The 18,061-nt window shown below is 40.0% G+C and overlaps 1 protein-coding gene across 4 annotated transcripts in view; it reads right to left on the bottom strand.

The window, feature by feature from the left end:
• Window positions 1-1,269: 1,269 nt before the first annotated feature.
• ntrk3b (neurotrophic tyrosine kinase, receptor, type 3b) overlaps window positions 1,270-18,061 on the bottom strand; it is a 182,023-nt gene continuing 165,231 nt past the window's right edge. For all 4 annotated transcript variants that reach the window (XM_076742373.1, XM_076742463.1, XM_076742552.1 and 1 more), the window contains 2 exons: window positions 11,145-11,303; window positions 1,270-6,656 (listed from right to left, as the gene is read on the bottom strand). In XM_076742373.1, the coding sequence (XP_076598488.1) occupies window positions 6,471-6,656; window positions 11,145-11,303 (345 nt within the window). In that variant the 3' untranslated portion in view covers window positions 1,270-6,470. The remainder of the gene's footprint in view (window positions 6,657-11,144; window positions 11,304-18,061) is intronic.

Genomic DNA, 18,061 nt, shown 5'->3' with positions numbered 1-18,061 from the left:
GCATAAAGCTGCACTTTGAACCACAAGTATTTCTTCTTTTTTTACTTTGTTTTTCTCTCCCTGAGTCATGAGAAGTTGGGCTTCTTGGAAATGATCGAGCTGTATGTGAGTGGTACTGTACGTATTGTCTACCCTCTGTGAGAATGGATGGAGGAGCATGTGTTTCAGGGATTTAGATGGAGGGACTGTGTTGATGGGACATTCTGAGCCTTCATTCCTCAGAATGAAAATGCAAAACAACAAGAACAGCAACAAAAACAAAAACTTAATATTCATGTATATTGTCCTGCCGTGCTTCTTTTTCTTACTTGTCTTTAGAATAAACATGTTGTGAGTTTTGGGACTGTAGTTCAGATTATGCATTAGGTGTTATGTTGCCATGGAGACAATGAGTTACAGTGCAGTGGGTGTGGGCACAAGGGCGTAGGTTTGGATTCAAAGTCAAGCAACAACCACAGAAAGAAAGAGATCATACTGGTTATTGTGGTTATTGTGCTTTCAATAACACCAATAGTTACAAAACAGACAGGAAATGATAATGGTGATAATGTAAACCCCTGGATTATTGATTAATTGATCAAGTCTGAAAAAGGGAAACCCCAATAGATGCACTAACCTTAATTATTTCCATGACAAAGACCTGATCCTGAATGATAGATTATATTGCATTTGCAATATTACTTTGCAGTTTTACTTCAGACAACACTGTCCTTTACTGCCTGTTTGATTGCAGTGTCTTAGAATATTAACTTTATAATACAAATACCTTTGCAGCTGCATATCCTGTTTGTTTACATTTTACTGAATCTGCACTATGAAAAGTCATGCTGCTTTGGTTACTAGACGTTCTTGTTGTGGCCTGCACAGACATACTGTACATTTGTATGATTTCTAAACAGATTTATGGATGTTCATCCATGATCGACATAATGGCATCATCATCACTGGACAAAGTGATTTGTGTTGATTTGGGCACTATGAGTCCGACTTCTGTGTTCAGAAATAACCAAACACAACAAAAAAGAAACACGTTGACGCACATCGATCGCACCACATAAAGAAAAAGAGATGGTAAATATTCAGCAGTCTTGTCCTGCTGAAGTAGAAAAACACTTAATCTAGACGCACACAGCCGCTGATGGGTCCTGATAACTCTGAACACACACTGAACACATGCTTTTCAGCTTTCCAAGAGACTTCGATGAAGACAAGATTCTGTCAAATTTACACATCTTTATAAGACAGGACAAAATGGAAAAGGAGATCATCTGATTGTTTGAAGACATTTTCTTAAGAGAGTCACATTAATACAAAGATCTATCATGGAATACCAGTATTTTATATATTGCGGTTGTTATACCACATTTTTATATTCTGTAATGTGTACATGGTAATATGCCAACTTTGCTTCAAAAAGTGTTCAGTTAGTTCATCCAAGAAAAGAAAAAAAAAAAGAAAAGAAAACTTTTGAAACAATATTCAACTCACCATGAAAGGATTACAATACCCTGCAAATGCTCACGGTCTGTGTCATAATGTCTTTAAGCGTTTTATCATTACCACAAGAGAATACACAAAAACTCAATGCTTTGGGTAACTCGTTGGATTTGATCCTGCCTTTCATATAAAACACTTGAAATAACTGAATGCTCATTAATGATTTACATAGTCCCAAGGGGAACAGAGACAACACTGTGATACTGTGAGAATTCATGTCAAGATAATAAGAAAGAGATGTGAAGAGTTCCACTCCAAAATGCTATATTTCCAGATACAACATAAAATCGTTGCCTGAGGTTTATCATTCAGTGTCTGAGAAATCAACAGGTTCCACACTGTAAAACTGAGCTCATTTAGTCGACTAAGCACTTAATTATGAATGATTCTTCAAAAGTAATATCATTTGGTTTTAGTTCTTTTATATATTTATTTATTTTGCTCTTAAGCTTTTTAAGGGTCATGTTTTCACACTTTGGAACAAAACTCTTCATGTTTTCCAGTTCATTAAATACTGTAATCATCAAAAATATGGAACGCGTCATACCACACAATTAGCTGATCCACTTGAGTGATTATTATTTTTGATGTACCGTCCATAAGTTAACACAAGTATCCACCTGCTTCAGTGGCTCCTCTCTGGTCATAACAGAAGAGGTTTAGAGCAATAGATGGGTGTCAAACTTCATCATTGCCAGACATGCAAAGGCCACGAGTGTGAGGAAGAAAAAAGTGATTGTGAGTCATGTACAGCTAATGAAAACGAAATCAGAATAACGAAAAAGAAAGGTTTTTATTTTGTTGTCGTAAATGAAATGTCAGGAAAGAAGCCACCCTGTTGTTTCTTTCCCTGGCTTGTGAATGACAAGATCTTTGTGGAATTAACCTAAACTGTTTTAAATCAACATTTTGGGAAATACAATTGGGGAACTTGCTTTCTTATAGAGAGTTGGATGAAAAGATTGATACCTCTCATTTCTTTCCAGTGAATCTGAAGCTGCTGCCAGCCATGCACTGACCCAGGGGCGAGGCCACAGGGGCTTGGGCTGCAGCTGAGATCTGATTGGCCCCTGAACTGCCCCTGCTCACTTCAGATCACTTCATAGCTAGCTAATGTTAGCTAAGCCAAGAAACAGTTCAGCAGATAAAGTTTAGGGGGAAATTGTTCTTCTCAGTAGATAACAATGTTGTCTAGTGCCTCACTTTTATGTTCACCTTTTCAAAGACAGTTCCACCTCAGGTTGAGTTGCTGTTAAGTATGTGATTATTTGTATGTATAAAACTCACCAGAATATAGGGAATGAAGTCTAATATTTAAATTTTCCGGCAGGATAACCCCCATACCACCCCGCTGTGTAAAGTATGGCTCCTGCCGTGTCTCCAGCAGCAGGTCAACTTAGCTTGACATGCAGACTGGCAAGTTAGCACAGGTCCGAAGGTAACAAAATTTGCCCACCAGCTCATCCAACAAATTAACACGTTATGTCTCATTTGTTTGACCAGTACAAAAACTGAAGTGTAAGTGCTGTAGCAGTTGCGGTGTTGCCGGACTTATGTATTCGACCATTTCATGTCTGGGAGCTTCTCTCCTGGTTGCTTGGCAAGCTTATAATGACAACAAGCCTTTACACAAGATACTTTTTACATTATGGTTTATGTACAGATAAGACAAACTAAAGCTAGCTAGCCGGTCAAATGCAGGCTAGCCTCTATACCATGTGCCTGCATCTTTATCTGTCTTTATGAAAAAATGACTCGAGATCCTGGAGTTTATTGTTCATATTCTAGAGAAATTAGCATCCACTACAGAATTTGCTATTAGAAGCTGAACTCTTTGTGATTTTAACAAAGTTAAAGTAGGAACAGACAGCTTTTCAACCCCTCCTAGCATTTTCAAGTGGTATTATTGTTGTTGCTACTTTTGCAAAGACAAGTGGATCACCTGCTGTTTTCCTCAGAGGCGAGTAACTACTGAAAACAACATTTGTTTCCAAATTTCTGTGAAGAAACGATCACCAGCCTTTTGGAAATAAGGGAAAAGAAGGAACCATAAAGGTAGAGTCAAAGTAAAAGCTTCATGCGAACAAGAACTACAACAGGGGTTGGTGTCAGGGGGCAGCACAAGAAAACATAAAGAGAAAAAGTGCAAGTTCATTCAGTCATTTGGTCTATAAAGGAGACATCAAAGTAGATAGAAATAGTGTCAGCTTGACTCACCAGTCAGCCTTCATTTTCCTTGGAGGTCGAACCCTTTAGGATTGCACTGTGAAAGCAAGACTTATAGGAAACCACTTGTGCAATCAATATGTACTTCATATTGATAAAGAAAAAAATAAATAACTTGTCTATTGCCAGTTTGAACAACAATTAATTTATTAGCATACGAAAAACTACAGCTCCCTTTAAAAAGTAATTTACCAGGTGACAATATATTGTAAAGCATGTTTATTTCTGCCACTACAACTTGCTCTTGTAAATCTCCTCTGTGCTGCATTTACACCTTTTATCAGAGGCAGAGAATTTTCCCCCAAATAGCTCAACAAGCTCAGTCAATCCAGTGGAAATAAGGTGACCATATTTTTAATGCCCCAAAACGGGACCCTTGAGTGTGCTGCATATTCACGCACAGGCACGCGCTTATGCACGCACTATCGGCGCGATGAACAAGTCTATAGTGCGTGCATAAGCTCACCTACGGAGTGCACCTTTCAACAGCATGGATGCCATGAACGCAGCATTTTCATTGCTGGGTACTTTGCAGAGTACCCTGGAGCACTTAAAAAAGACGGATTTTCTGTTCGGCATGACAGCTAAACCACCGGCCTGCTAACTGGTTCTGTCAGAATGAGTCACAAGGGTCATTGCCTTTAGAAGCTTGCCTATGACTCATAGGCTGGTAACAGCCTTGACAGCAATACATTGATTGAACGACAAACATACAGACAAATCAGTGTTGAGTTCAGATGTGTGGTGTATTGTTTATATTGGGTTAGGTGATAATAATTGGAACAGAACATGATAAACGTCCAGGTAAGCGCTGAAACAATTAAATATTATACTTATTATTATTATGCTCTTTCTGGTGAAGACAGGGACAATTTGACAGTGAAAGCTAAAAACTGGGACATGTATTTTACAGATATTTGTTGGTGCTCAGGACACCCAGCTTGAAACCGGGATGATCCTGGACAAACAGGGACAAGCCCGGACAAACCAGGACAATCCTGGTCAATGTAAGCAGAACACATAATCAGCCCCTGTTATCATGTCTCCTGTTATTTGTGTGATCCTCCCTTAAAACCATGTGCCATGAGGAGAGAGGGTCACGTTGCAGAAACTTGCACACATGACATGCAGACTGCGACTCCAACCAGGTGCATCTGTTTGATAAACACAGCACACGTGAAAAACAGGCGCAAAAGCAATTCTAGCCCAAAGTATGAAACTGAGCCAAGACTGAATTTTTAGTTCTTTTTTTTTTTTTTTGCGTTTTAAATGAATGTGGTTAAACATGTCAATTAGTGAACTGTAGAATGCTGGTTGGTATCTTTTGTTACCTTTGAACAGAGCCGAGCTAGCTGTTTCCGTCTTCCTTCTTTATGCTAAGCTAAGCTAACTGTCCCCTGGCTGTGGCTTCATATTTAAGTGAGCGATATGAGAGTGGAATCAATCTCCTCATCTTCCTCTCGGCAAAAAAGTGAATAAACGTATTTCGCGAAATGTCTATCCCCTTAAATTACAGACTTGTCTTAGGCTGTATATACTAGAAATACACCTGCAGCTAACATGTGACTTATGCTTTCAGTTACAAAAATGTTTTCTTTAGAGTGGAAAAGCAGCTTCACACCAAAAAGCCAGAAAATGACAGAACAGTTTCTCAAAGCGTGTGTATGAGTTTGGAAATGTGGTGTAAGATATTACTTAGCAACGCACTATTCTTGCCATAAAAAGCAAATGAACTGGAAAGTGAATGTGAGGCTTCATCACCTCTTTGGAAAAGTGTCGTGTTGATGGCTCTGAGTCGTCCCCCGTTCTCCAGAGTCTCTGTGATTCAATGTCAGCAGACTTTCCAAACTGTATTCACTGTCATTCACCTTCACCACATAAGACAACTTACCAGCACTGACACAGGTAATTCCCAAGAGAAATCTCCTCTAGATTAGGATGAGAACAAATACCATAGCTTTATACTTTAGCCACCCAGATCACAGTCAGAAAAAGGAACCAAAATGACACCCAAAAAAATAAGTTAACATAATTTTGACACATAGAATTTTACAATATGTACATTATTTTTAAATTAAAATAGATTTGTTGGTTGTCTGATTGGGTAGGTCCTCTACAGAGCGCTCCCTTTTTTCAACCATCCAGTGTTATTCCACAGAAGCAGAGTTCCCATTAAAAGCTCAGCGCCAGCCAATCAGAGTGCAAGTAAGGCTACCATCGTCAAGTCCCTGCCAATAGTTTGTCAGTGATGTCTTCAGACAGGGCGGAGCCCTTAGCAACACACATGGCAGACCTTTCAACACCCTGACAAAAAGAAATAAATATAAAATATATGTAATATTTCTATATATATTCATAAAACCAAACCCAGAATAGATTTTAACTCTGATGTGTTCTCTCCATAATATAATAAAACTGTGGCCATTTTCCTATTGCCAGTCCACTTTACTTCCCTTTTTGTCTCCATTTTTGTGTATTTTTTGCAGTTTTTCGAGGGAAAAAAAGTCTTCTTCAAACCTGTACATCTTATACGCAAGTAAACAAAATGTAAAAGTGCGTGTTTTTTTGAATACGTTTTATCCACTATATCCAAAAGTGTTGCAGGCACTTAAGTCCTTCCCAAACATTGTAGGTGTTTTTCGACAGTGGAGCAGGTTGGTTTGGTTATTCCTGGATTCGGGTGGGTTGGTCTGTCTGTTTGTCTCTGTCGATCTGTCTGGCGAGGAACAGGCCACCCTGGGCCGCTGCTAGCCCAGGATGTCCAGGTAGACCGGCGTGGCTTTTCCCATGGCGAACAGGACCTTCTGAATGTCCTTAATGTTCAGTCGCTGCTGCGGTTCCCTCTGCCAACAGCCCAGCATGATGTCATACACCTCCTTAGGACAAATCCGTGGCCTCTCCAGAACCCGGCCCTGGGTTATGCACTCAATAACCTGCAGAGGAGAGAGGGCAGTGGAGTGAAACAGACGATTTTCAATGACTGATTGCTTTGGTTTGTTCATAATGAGAAACCAGTGACACTGAGCGGGCTGTCCTTTGAGGTTTGAACTAATGAAACCGAGATGAAAGAAGTAAACAGTATGCATTCAGTCTTAAATTTGTCCAATATTGAATGAAAAACAAGACTGGATTTTTTTTTTCTGTTCCGCAGCACAAAATAACAATAATCCTGAATATTTGTGGGTGGATGTTTGAGATGCTGCTAAAAGGGTGATTGATCATTTCTTTGTTGGACTTGTGCTCTAATTAGCGAGATGATTCATTGCTGTTATGACTATTTGACTTTGTTGTTTCTGTCAATTCCAGGCCACTGTAGCTTAAGAGAATGGATAGGGGTCTATTACTGTGTAATGACTGTGGCTGCACAGAAAAAGTGTTGTTTTCTGCTTTTCTTTTTTGAACTTTTTCTTTTAGCACTGCCACCTTAAACCATTTCTTCACTCTTCAAACTTAGGCACTGATACCAGCTCGATGTTTGTTCTTTTTTTTTTTTTTTTTTTTTTTTTTTTTTACGTGTTTCAGTTATTAAGGTGAAGAATAATTACCAACACAGCTGAAGAGGAAAAATGGAAACTCTCCCCCTAAGACATATTATGGTGTCATGCAATTTCATGCTCTTGCAAGCTAGCAGCACAACAGCACGGTGTCAGAACAAAGCCTTTGATAATCTACTGCTATCTGAAGCCTAATTTTCTGGAAAGAATGTACGTCAAACCTAATCTGTGTTTAAATAAATCTGTGTTTATACTCATGACTGTCAACAACAGTAAAAAGCTGAACCAAAACAAAATATTAGAACAAACCAGTGGAAAAAGCTGCTCTATTCTTCCACCTGTTGCATCTGTTTACAACAGTAAAGCCCTGCTTTCTCTCTACTGTTACATTCTGTTTCTCATGTATTGTTCCCAAAGGATGAGAGGCCTGGCACACACACTGTGTGGAGAGTGTGAGTGAGGGGACAGAGCATCAACTCCTGCAAAGACATGGGAAGAAAGGACCAAAACTGATTCAGCAGAACTAGAGATATGGTCTTTTTATTCCACACATTCTCCTTCTTTGTCCAGACCTGGCACCTACATTACCCACAATGCATTTCCACTGCCAACAGTTGGCTGTTCTGCTGTGAGCGGCTCTGGTATCCACAGGCTGCCAGCTTCAAGCAAAGATGAGGAGCTGACTGCAGAACTCCTCACGCCCAGATTTTTTTTATTTTTATTTTCTAAATTGTTATCTTGTAGATTCAAACAGTGCTGAGGCAAGTGACATCTGGAGTCACAAATGACTCATACAACTTTTTTCACATATGCATTAATACTCCCCAAGACTTCCCCTTTATGTGGCTGATTTAGCCCTTTAATTTGAAGATTATATTGCTTTGCATCAGGCCAAGGCTGATTTTTATCTCCATTTTAGGCTCATTTGTACTTTTAGCTACTTGACTATTTTTCAGAGGTACATATTGTACATTTTACTCCACTTCATTTAATTGACAGCTTTATTTACTGGTTAATTTGCAAATTAAAGACACTGCAGTGGCCCCACAAGTGTTCCGAATTACCCTGGCTGATTAGACCTGTAGTCAGCTGTAAGTTAGAGGAGCTATGCTGCAAATAACTGATGTCACCCAGAGAGAGATGGTGACTGGAAACATGGACTTGAGTTGGAGTTACTGTAAGTCCCACACACAGTGACTTGAGACTTGACTTGAGATTCGTCCTCAAAAGGCTTGACTCTGACTCAGGACTTGTGAGCAATCTTAATTTTTATTTATTTTTGGCCCGTTAACATGAAGGAAATGTCTGACGAGCTGAATGTCATTCACTCACTCATCCAGTGCGTGTGGCTACAGATGACAGTAAGCTTCAGCAACGACAGCTTGAAAAAATTTGGCCGTAATAACTTCAAACTTTATCAGACAGGTGAAAATGTACCTGGACAGGTCAGTGATTTTGTAATGTAAAAGTTAGCGCCTACAGGGTTAGCAAACATGTTTAGCTCAGCATCAATAATCTAACATTAGCTCACCACTTGCTTTGTAGCTTAAGAAGGTTCATTTGATTAGACTGTCATTCACTGAATATTTAGAAAAGATGAGTGAGTAAGTGTTTGTTTGCTTGCCACACTTGTACACACAGAGTGCAGGCTTTGCAGTGAGTATAAATAATACAGTAGTGCATGCTTTGAATCCCTTAGATATAGCTATGCAGTGTTTTAAGCAGACTGGATTGCATGGAGCAGATGATAGACGACTCATTACAACGACAAGAGTCTTGAGACATGAACTTGCAAAAAAATGACAAATGATTGTGTCTGATGTCACCAAACTCTGAGGAGCTAATAAGAATGAGAACAGTTGTCCTGCTCAAATAGGTACAACAAACCCAGCAGAAGGGTGAAGGAGGTGTTTGTGCATGTCCATGTTATCCTGCGAAGAGGTCTAATAAGGCAGCAAGTGAAGGCACTATAAGCTTTAAGGCTTTAAGATTTTAATACAAAATGTACTTAAATGTGTATAAAATAGCAGCGAATGTTTGTGGCTAAAGATCAAGTAACATGACTTTCTGTAATGGAAAGGGGGAGTAAAAACATGGTATTTTGTCACCCTGGCTCTGCGATTCCACCAGTGAATCATGGAGCTGTGCCAAACAAGAGCCTCAGATGGGCAGAAAAGCAGGGGAGTCTCAGCTGCAGGGAGGCGTAGGATGTGGCCTGGATGTGGATCAGCTGCTATGACAGGAGGCAGTGCTGTTGGGGTCTAGCAGGATTCCTCCCTCATCCCTAATGTTTCTGAGATTATCTCCTCCCTGGTTTGTTGTGTTTGTGTGTGTGGAGTGTCTGTTTCAATCTGGGTGTGGCAACCTAACTTCCTCCTCCTGCCTGCTCACCTGTACACCTGCTGTCGATGCTGTCGCCAACTACACCTGTAGCCTGCAGTACATAAATCCCGGCCCTTCACTCTACTCTTCACCTGATTGTTCTGAGGTTCATTGTGGTGCTACATTCGACCAACTCTTCTAGTTCTCTGCAATTTCCTGATGCTGTCTTTGAATTTGCCGAATCCCATTTTACCTGTGCATCAGGTTCATTGCTTCCTGCGTTCCTGCTGAAGATTCCATCTATTGCCTGTCCTGCTCTGATGTTCACCTCTAATTCACAATACACAATCGAGCTGGCTCCGCTCCATCGCTCCGGATTTCGGACACTAACTAATCTTATAATAAACTGCTGTTAGTTGAATTTGTACGTGCTCTCGTTTGGGTCTGGTTTCTGCTTTTGGGTCCTGAGTGATTACCTAAAACTTAAAAAGTACAGGGCACTGCTTCACCCCTCTGGTAGCAGTAATATCTCAGCAAAATGTTACCATATATTTTCCCTATAGATTTCATCTGAAGTAGCTTCAGTGAACTATACAAACTCAACAAGAATCTAGTTTTTCTCTGTTGCGCTTTTTTCTGGATAAAATCAGAGGAAATGGCCTATTTAGCCAAGCAGAGACTGAGGCCTGTTTGAAACAAGTTCCAACGGTATCCAGGTGTTATTTGTCACTGATACCCCTTTATAATTGCTGCTGTAATGTATCTTTGTGTAATGTGTGGGACAAATCCGAGCAACTGAATAACACGTGCAATATTCCCATTTAACACTACCTGAAGACAAAATTACATTACAGGAAGAGATAATGGATTTTCACTTTTTTGTTTATGACATAATACGATGCTCATCTTGTTACACTGCCATAAGCTTACAGCAACATAGTTTAAACAGCTGAGTGTTTCATTTAGAGTGTCTCAAAAACATCTCTGAATAAGATACATTGAAATGTGGAAATCCCAATTTGTGTCAAGCCCAAGAGCATATTGATGTTTCAACTGAAATACTTGAAAAGCCAGGTTATTCTTTTAGGTCAATTTAATTTTCTCAATATGCTTGCTTTACAAGAGTAATCCTAATTGAATTTTATTGATTCAAAGCAGAGCCTCCAATGAAAAAACAAACCAATCATGGGTGTTATGTAATGCTGCGTCTCGTGTGGTGGCAAAGCGGCATCAATTTATCACTTCATTGGGCCACCGCAAGTCTCAGAAAGAGAAAAGAAACAACATGAGGCAGTACATAAAGATCAAAAATGGCAGTGTTTATTCAAATCTGCTATTAGAAAGCTCATGTTTTAGCCCTTGATGCTCTGTGAGGGACGGCAAATCAATTCAACTCCTACTTCTTTCCTGTTAAATAACAACTGCCACAACTGTTACTGTTTGTACTGTGATTTTATATGTATCCTCGCTTGCACCACCCTTGAAATGTTTCAACATTTACCACCGGATAACCTAGAGCTATCATTTGGTGTATACACAAAGGCCTGCAGTACAGCCTTTGATAATATATCTGTAATATGTATTTCCTCTTTTTGTATCTTGTACCTCGTTATTCCCCAGCTGAAACCAAGGCTGCTTCCCATAGGTAAAGATCTCCCACAAGATGACTCCAAAGCTCCAGACGTCGCTTTCCGTGGAGAATTTCCTGTACATGATGCTCTCTGGAGGCATCCAGCGAATAGGTAGCATGGTATGTCCTCCAACCTGAAGAGAAGAGTAGAAGAAGATAGGGGATCTTCATTGCAAATGAAATGTTGTAGCTAAAACACAGATTAGAAAATGTAGTCATCAACACAACTCCCAGGCACCTGGGGATTAACTGTCCATGTAACTGATACGATGGGCTTAACATCTCATGAATGTCTGCTGTGCTGCTGGATGTTGACACTGATGCAGTGCAGGAAAATGCTGACTTATTTGCCACCTTCTCTGTATGTATTGAATCTCAGGATGTGAAATTCTTTAGGCTATGGTATTAAACCGCCCCTTTGTTCATGATGAAAAATAGCAATCTGCAATCCTCTCTCTGCAGAAGGACTAGCATTAAGCGGAGGATCAGAGTCTCAAAGCATGGAATTGAATGTGCTCTAATTAGTTTTTTAAATGAATCGGTTTCAACCAAAGGGTAAGAAAACTGCTGAAAGGACCCTCATAGTAAAGAAGTTTGTATAGCTTCTCATGGAAATGCAAATATTTAAATTCTACTGTATTTTTCTCTTCACATATCAACATGTAAACCACTGCATTCATAAGAAGGTTTGCATGGGGCAGAGTACCAGCAGAGGCAGGGAAGATATAAGCTGTAAGCTCTTTAATGTCTTCAAACCAGCAGAACATGAAATGAAGTCTCCCTTGCAAATCCTCAGAGGCGGGATATTAATCGATTAAACAATCATCCATTAATCATCCTTCCTCTCAGCTTCCATTAGCAGGCATTGTTTTAAAATCTATTTCCCATTCATGTCGGTGGCTGTGCTTTAATCATGGCGGTGATGAGCTGGACAAGACTGATGTGGGAATGAGCGGCAAAGTATTGCAAGTTTCAGATCAGAATCCTCCGGCAGTATTAATTACAGTGATTACTGTGGAGCTCAGGAGTCAAAGTACACTATTGACACATAATGTTATTAACATGCTGCTGTTATTTGATGTGGCGCCTGCTGGAGCCATTGTAGTTGTTACAGCAGACTGAACTGCTGCTGTGATATGCTTCTATCCCAAGAGAAGTGTTTGAAAGTACAACAGATTGCCTGAAAAGACACCTAAATGCCAAAAACAAAATCATTTGATAAAAAGATTTTAAGGCAAGTTCTGCTTACTCACTCTTTTCCAGAGCTTTTGACTGCATAACTGAATAATCATCATGACGGTACACGAACACCTGTTAACATGCGACAGATGAAGGTCCATACTAAGGTGACATGATCCCAAATGAGCAGAATCAATGAACGCTGAGTGTGAAACTACGTCTACTGATGAAGGTCAAGAGATGTGGTTGAAAGGTTGGGAATTTTCCTCAGCAAATAAAAGAAAATAAGTCAAAATATTTAGGCCTAGTTAGCCTATCATTGTTTAATATGTTCACTTTGTTACATGAAAATCCATGATGATAACTCATTACGTCACTGGAAAATGCTCTTAGACCTCCACCAAGGAATTCAGTTAAATGACCGTTAATACCAGCCCTCAGACCCCCCCTGCCTTGGTGGACTGGACAGTGGCATAAAACTCCCACAGGGTCTCATTCAGAGCATTGGCCATGTAGTTCGAAGTGTATGAACTGCCTATTTTGCAGTTTTGTTCTTTTTCATCCTCTATTTGATTTCATTTTCCCTGTTTACTCCCGTTATTCCCTTTTCTTTTCAGTTTCTCTTTGTCTGGCTGCATCCCAGTCACCAAAGTTGTCATATTCTCCAAATACGTAAGAAGAAGTGTTGAGGTCACTCGGTGTTGTAATTAGATGTTAGCTTGTTGACATGTTGCAATACATGGAGGCTTTGACTGTGTCCATGTAGGTAGTTAGTAGGTGTCCATTATCAAAAATTAATGGACACCGTGCAGCCAATCAGAATCGAGTATTTACCTAGACAATGGTATGAATATTTTTAATTCCCAGTGTTATAAAACAACAGTGCAATACTTACAATTCTTGTTGTATGGAATTTGTTGTCTTATCACTTCCTTCCTTGAGGAGTTTTGCTGTCGTTTAGTTTAATCTTTCATATCTGGTTCAGTTCTGCTGTCGATATTGTTATTTTGACAATTTTGTCAATATACCAACAAGATAGATTTGTAAGCCTCTTTGTGGGTTTTATCTCAAAGTCAGTGGAAGTGCTTCTGCAGCATATTGGACACACATCTATCATCGAGGCATTCGCTGATACATCTATCCAACCATCCACCATGCATCCATCAATCCTTCTTAGCAAATTTCCTGTGCTTAAGGACAATACAAAATCAAAAACACAGTCACACATATACCATAAGCTCTGAAATTATCATTAGGACAACCTCTCACTGTAGCTGCATTCACCCTCACATGGTTCCTCTGCTCTGTACCTCTGGGTTGCAAAACAATCAGATTCATTTAATCATAATAAGCTCTTCTCCAAACTCCATTTACTAGCTCCAACATCTGTGAGCCTTCAGCTGTGAGCACTGTGTGGCATTCTAAGTATCAGAAAAAAAAAAAATCAACTCACGTCTTACTAATTATCTCCTAGTTCCGTAGCACGCTCGTTGCACATTTCTTGTAAAAGTCAAACACAAACTCTGTGTGTCAGCTTGAGGCAGCAGATGAATCTTCTGGATGTTTTAAAGAAATATGAGATGAGATTTGTCGATCTGCCAAAAGGCCGCTGCTTCCTGGGCATTTATTCAGAACGTCCTCTAGTTTGTCTACTTCAAATTTAGTTGCGGAGTATGAGGCCTCTGTTTGTTTGCCCTGTCCTTCATCTATAACCTTCCCTAAGGTCCTGGGTTGGGTTATGACAGCATGTTCACTCATTTAGTCTATTAATTTATTCATTTAGTCTAAACATGAGATGAAGATTCTTTAGCATGTGTTGAAAAAGGAAAGCTGGATTTGAATATATGTTATTTCGTGTTTTTACAAAATGAAAGAAACTGCACAATGGGGACGGTGGTAACACACTCTCTGTCCGTTCATTTTCATATGAACAATAAACTATGGTTGATGACCATCCTTTGTGGCAGACAGCATTGCACGTGAAAGCCAGCCTTACAGGGACTCAACTGAAGTGCAGATGATGTCATTATTGCTCAGCCATTAGATTGTACAATCAGCCTTTACTTCATATTGATAAGTTAAAGCTGCCAATGTTTTGCAAATGTAGGTTTGACTTAGCTTTATCTATAGTTGTAGAAATGGGCATCTCATATTCATGCAGTTCAAAATGAGTGAGACATATCAGATTATGCTAACCTAACCAATTTCATTTGGTACAATTTAAAATCTTCTCATTTTTACATTATTAATCAGCATTTTGATCCTATGTCAGGTCAGATGTGTCGATAATATTCCATCACAGCATCTCTTGTAGTCTTCAATCTAGCTAAAAGGGCCATGATATATTATTAATTTTGCCAACAGCTAATCTATACATAAATTGCTTGTATGGTGCAACATGTTTTAAATTAGTGATGCCCAAATCCCCACAGTAAATACTTATATTATAAATAGGCTGCTTTTGAACTTAAAGTGAAATTATGTATATTTGATAAGAATAAATAATATAAACTTCATTTTAAAAAATAAATGTTCATTTGTAATTGGCAAAAGCCACACTGGATAGAACTGGTTTGCTATGATCAGTAGCTTATCTTAATTTTAGCAAAGTGACTTCATGACTCTTCTGTATTTGTTCTGCAGCCACACAACAGTCAGGTCAGATCCCCTGATGTGTCTTCAAAGCAACTGATTGGTAAATGCTGGGAAATGAAAGGAACGTCATCCTGTAATGACCACTTGTGGCCACAGTGACTGCTACTCAGCAACAGTTATGTATTTAGGGAGAAACTGATGCCACTGGCTCCTGAGAGCTGCAGGAGTCAACCAATGGTCACCTAAAGGAACTTGTACAGTAAATTGTATCGTGTATCCTCTGGATATTGGATCTACGGTAAGATTACAAGTCTTTTGTGCCATTCTGGACCTTGAAGCTCCTCAGTGTGATATCTTGTTTTGAGTGTCTTGAACAAGCTGATAACTGCTGAGTGGTGAGCATTGACTGTGCAGTGATATCAGAATGCTGTATGCCATTCTTAACACAAAGCGATACTTGTACACATGGCCTGGAGGTCAACAAGACCATTAGAGACACTACAAGAACACCTTTATGCTGACTGTGAATCAAAATCACACTACATTAACCTCAAGAATGCCCAACTTTTTGCTTTAGTAGCGTTTCAGGAAAACAAATGAAGGGCATCATTTCACTTCTGTTCCCCTCCTCACTGAAAAATGTCTATCTTAAAGAGATCATTTAATAGTGTATCCAGTCTTTAACTCTTTCTTCTCTTTGAACAAGTGATTAGATGCAAATGGAACTAAAAAAAAATGTGACTTTAGAAATTGTCTTGAAACACACATCAAAATAAGTGTACTTCAAAGATAATTTGTACTTTGAAATCATATTCGTTATAATGGAGTTTAGCAAAAAAGGGGCTATGTTGAATTTCTTTTACTCCTCAGCACACTGTGTTTGAAAAACTTTTATTTTTCTTACATTTAGCTTATCTAAAAGTCCACAGAGGGTTTGCTGAGCACACACTTGTTTTTCAGCTCCGTCCTGCTTCACATTAATACATTTGCACACATTTACACCTCAGAGCTGCCCAGTGCAACCACAGTCTTCCGCTAATCCCACCAGGGGTTAAATACTCTGCTCAACTGCATCTCAGTTGGAAAGTGAGGACAGAACACTTTGGTGTCGTTTTTCGCGGATCCCCCAGTCACAATTCTGCTTCTCTGTAACTTGCCCAAGGGCATCCGAGGTATTAGCAGAATCTCGAAGACAGAAACATCCTTTAACTCCTAATTTTTCCAACTCTTTCCTGCCAGCTTACTCTCTGGCTGAGTCCCAAACTAAACAAGCATCATCCACCAGCCCCTGGAAGACAGTCGAAGCTGCTGGTGCTTTTTCCTCAGTGGTAGGACAGAGAAAATAGTGATTAAGGTAAACATAAATCTGAGGTGTGTTTCAAGTGAGGTGCCCTTTCTCTACATCTTGAACATAGACAGTGTTTACCAACAGTTCCAGGGTGAATTTTGTAGTTGCGAGAAGGTTGGCAGTAGTTTTGCCACACCTTCAACATCATGTGCCAGGGTTCCACTGCAAGCCGATGGGCAAATGAACACTGACTTATACCCCACCTGGTCTCATTAGACATGCTAGATTTTAGCATTGTGCACAACATTAAGCCAATATTGATGCTGAGACCATTCGCTCCCGTTGTGTAAAACCTCTGGGCTGTGCCAAGCTAGGTGGGCTGAAAATGAGGCAAAGGAGTCGGCGAGGGGCTGTATGCCAATCTGTCCCCCTGTGGAGCTTTATAAAGATTAAACAAAATTAATTAAGTTCCTGTTAGTCTAAATGACTTATCTGAGGTCCACCCAACCCATTGCACGCAAGGCTAAACCTCATCAGATGCATACTAATGATTCCACTGCTGCTGCTGTGGCGAGGGGCATTAAAACTGGCTGACTCTCTGCTTCCCAAATGATTGCATGCTATCACCTTGGGTTTTTGTGACAAGGCCATGGCAATTAGCTTGGAACATGGGGGAAAAAGAAGAAAAAAAAGGCTGAACACATAATAAAAATAAAATAATTGTCCCCGTAATTATCCTCATCTTTCTCACTCAATGTCACATCGAGAAGCTGGCAATGCTCTGCGGGGAGTGAGGAATGAGTCTAGGGCTGTTTTTTTGTTGCTGTGTAAACTGGATTAGTGCTCTGCCTGTCCCACCGTGGCAGGGGACTGATTGGATTAACGGCGTGGAGAGCACAGCAGCATGGCATGGGGATAGATTACTGGCCCAGTTGGGCTCTTCGATGGGCGCTCCACGGCCTGCAGGGAGCCCTGGGAGGCCCCAGACATCTTAAAGGGCCCCGATAACCATCTATACACTCTCTCTCCCTGCTCTAACCATGCTGCTATCTTTGCTCTCCCAGCTCAAACAGAAATGAACACAAGTTCACTTTTAGAGGCTGTGATGTCCGTTAGGTTTCTACCTGCTGTGCTGCTGCCAAGTGGAGATAAAGTGGTATCTACTCTGGCTGCTGCATGCCAGTGGGTGGTGAAAGTTTCTGAAGGTTTTCAAAACACACACACGGCACTATTGCTATCATGCAATTTTACATTCACATTTTTCAGTATTTAGCTCTCTATATGGACTTGTGCAATACAATGTGTAGATAGGTAGCTCCTCAGTGTTGCTGCAGACTTTGTAACTGCACTCTGAATATGAAATTATTAGCAGTGCAGCCCTGTGATGCTATTGAATCACATCTTTGGACATGCATTGGAGAGCCCTCTACACGTGTTATGTTTGGTGATAAATAAATAACAAGACACAGCTATTTGTGGCTTTGAGGTTATCTGTAGGCACATCGATGCATTGAGCTAAATGCTAGATTTGAGCGTCATTGATTTTTGCAAATATTTTGTCATAAACCAAAGTATTGACCTTCCTGACCTTGACTTCTTACAAGGAAAAGTCAAGGCATCATAGATAGTAGTATGCATCACATGGACACCATGGATATCTGTACCAAATTGTGCACCATTCCATAAAGTAGATATTGAGATAATAAAATTCAGTACGATTCATGGAGTCAATAAGATCCCTGGATGGGAACTAGCACATCTCCAGCTACACGTCCACGTCTGTATCGACTAGTCCATGCTGAACTCTAACCAGCCAAAGGTAACAACATC

This window comes from Chaetodon auriga, chromosome 1, assembly GCF_051107435.1.
Source record: "Chaetodon auriga isolate fChaAug3 chromosome 1, fChaAug3.hap1, whole genome shotgun sequence".
Classification (NCBI taxonomy): Eukaryota; Metazoa; Chordata; class Actinopteri; order Chaetodontiformes; family Chaetodontidae; genus Chaetodon; species Chaetodon auriga.
The sequence above is the reverse complement of the archived record's forward strand: the minus strand, read 5'-3'. Positions and strand labels throughout refer to the sequence as shown.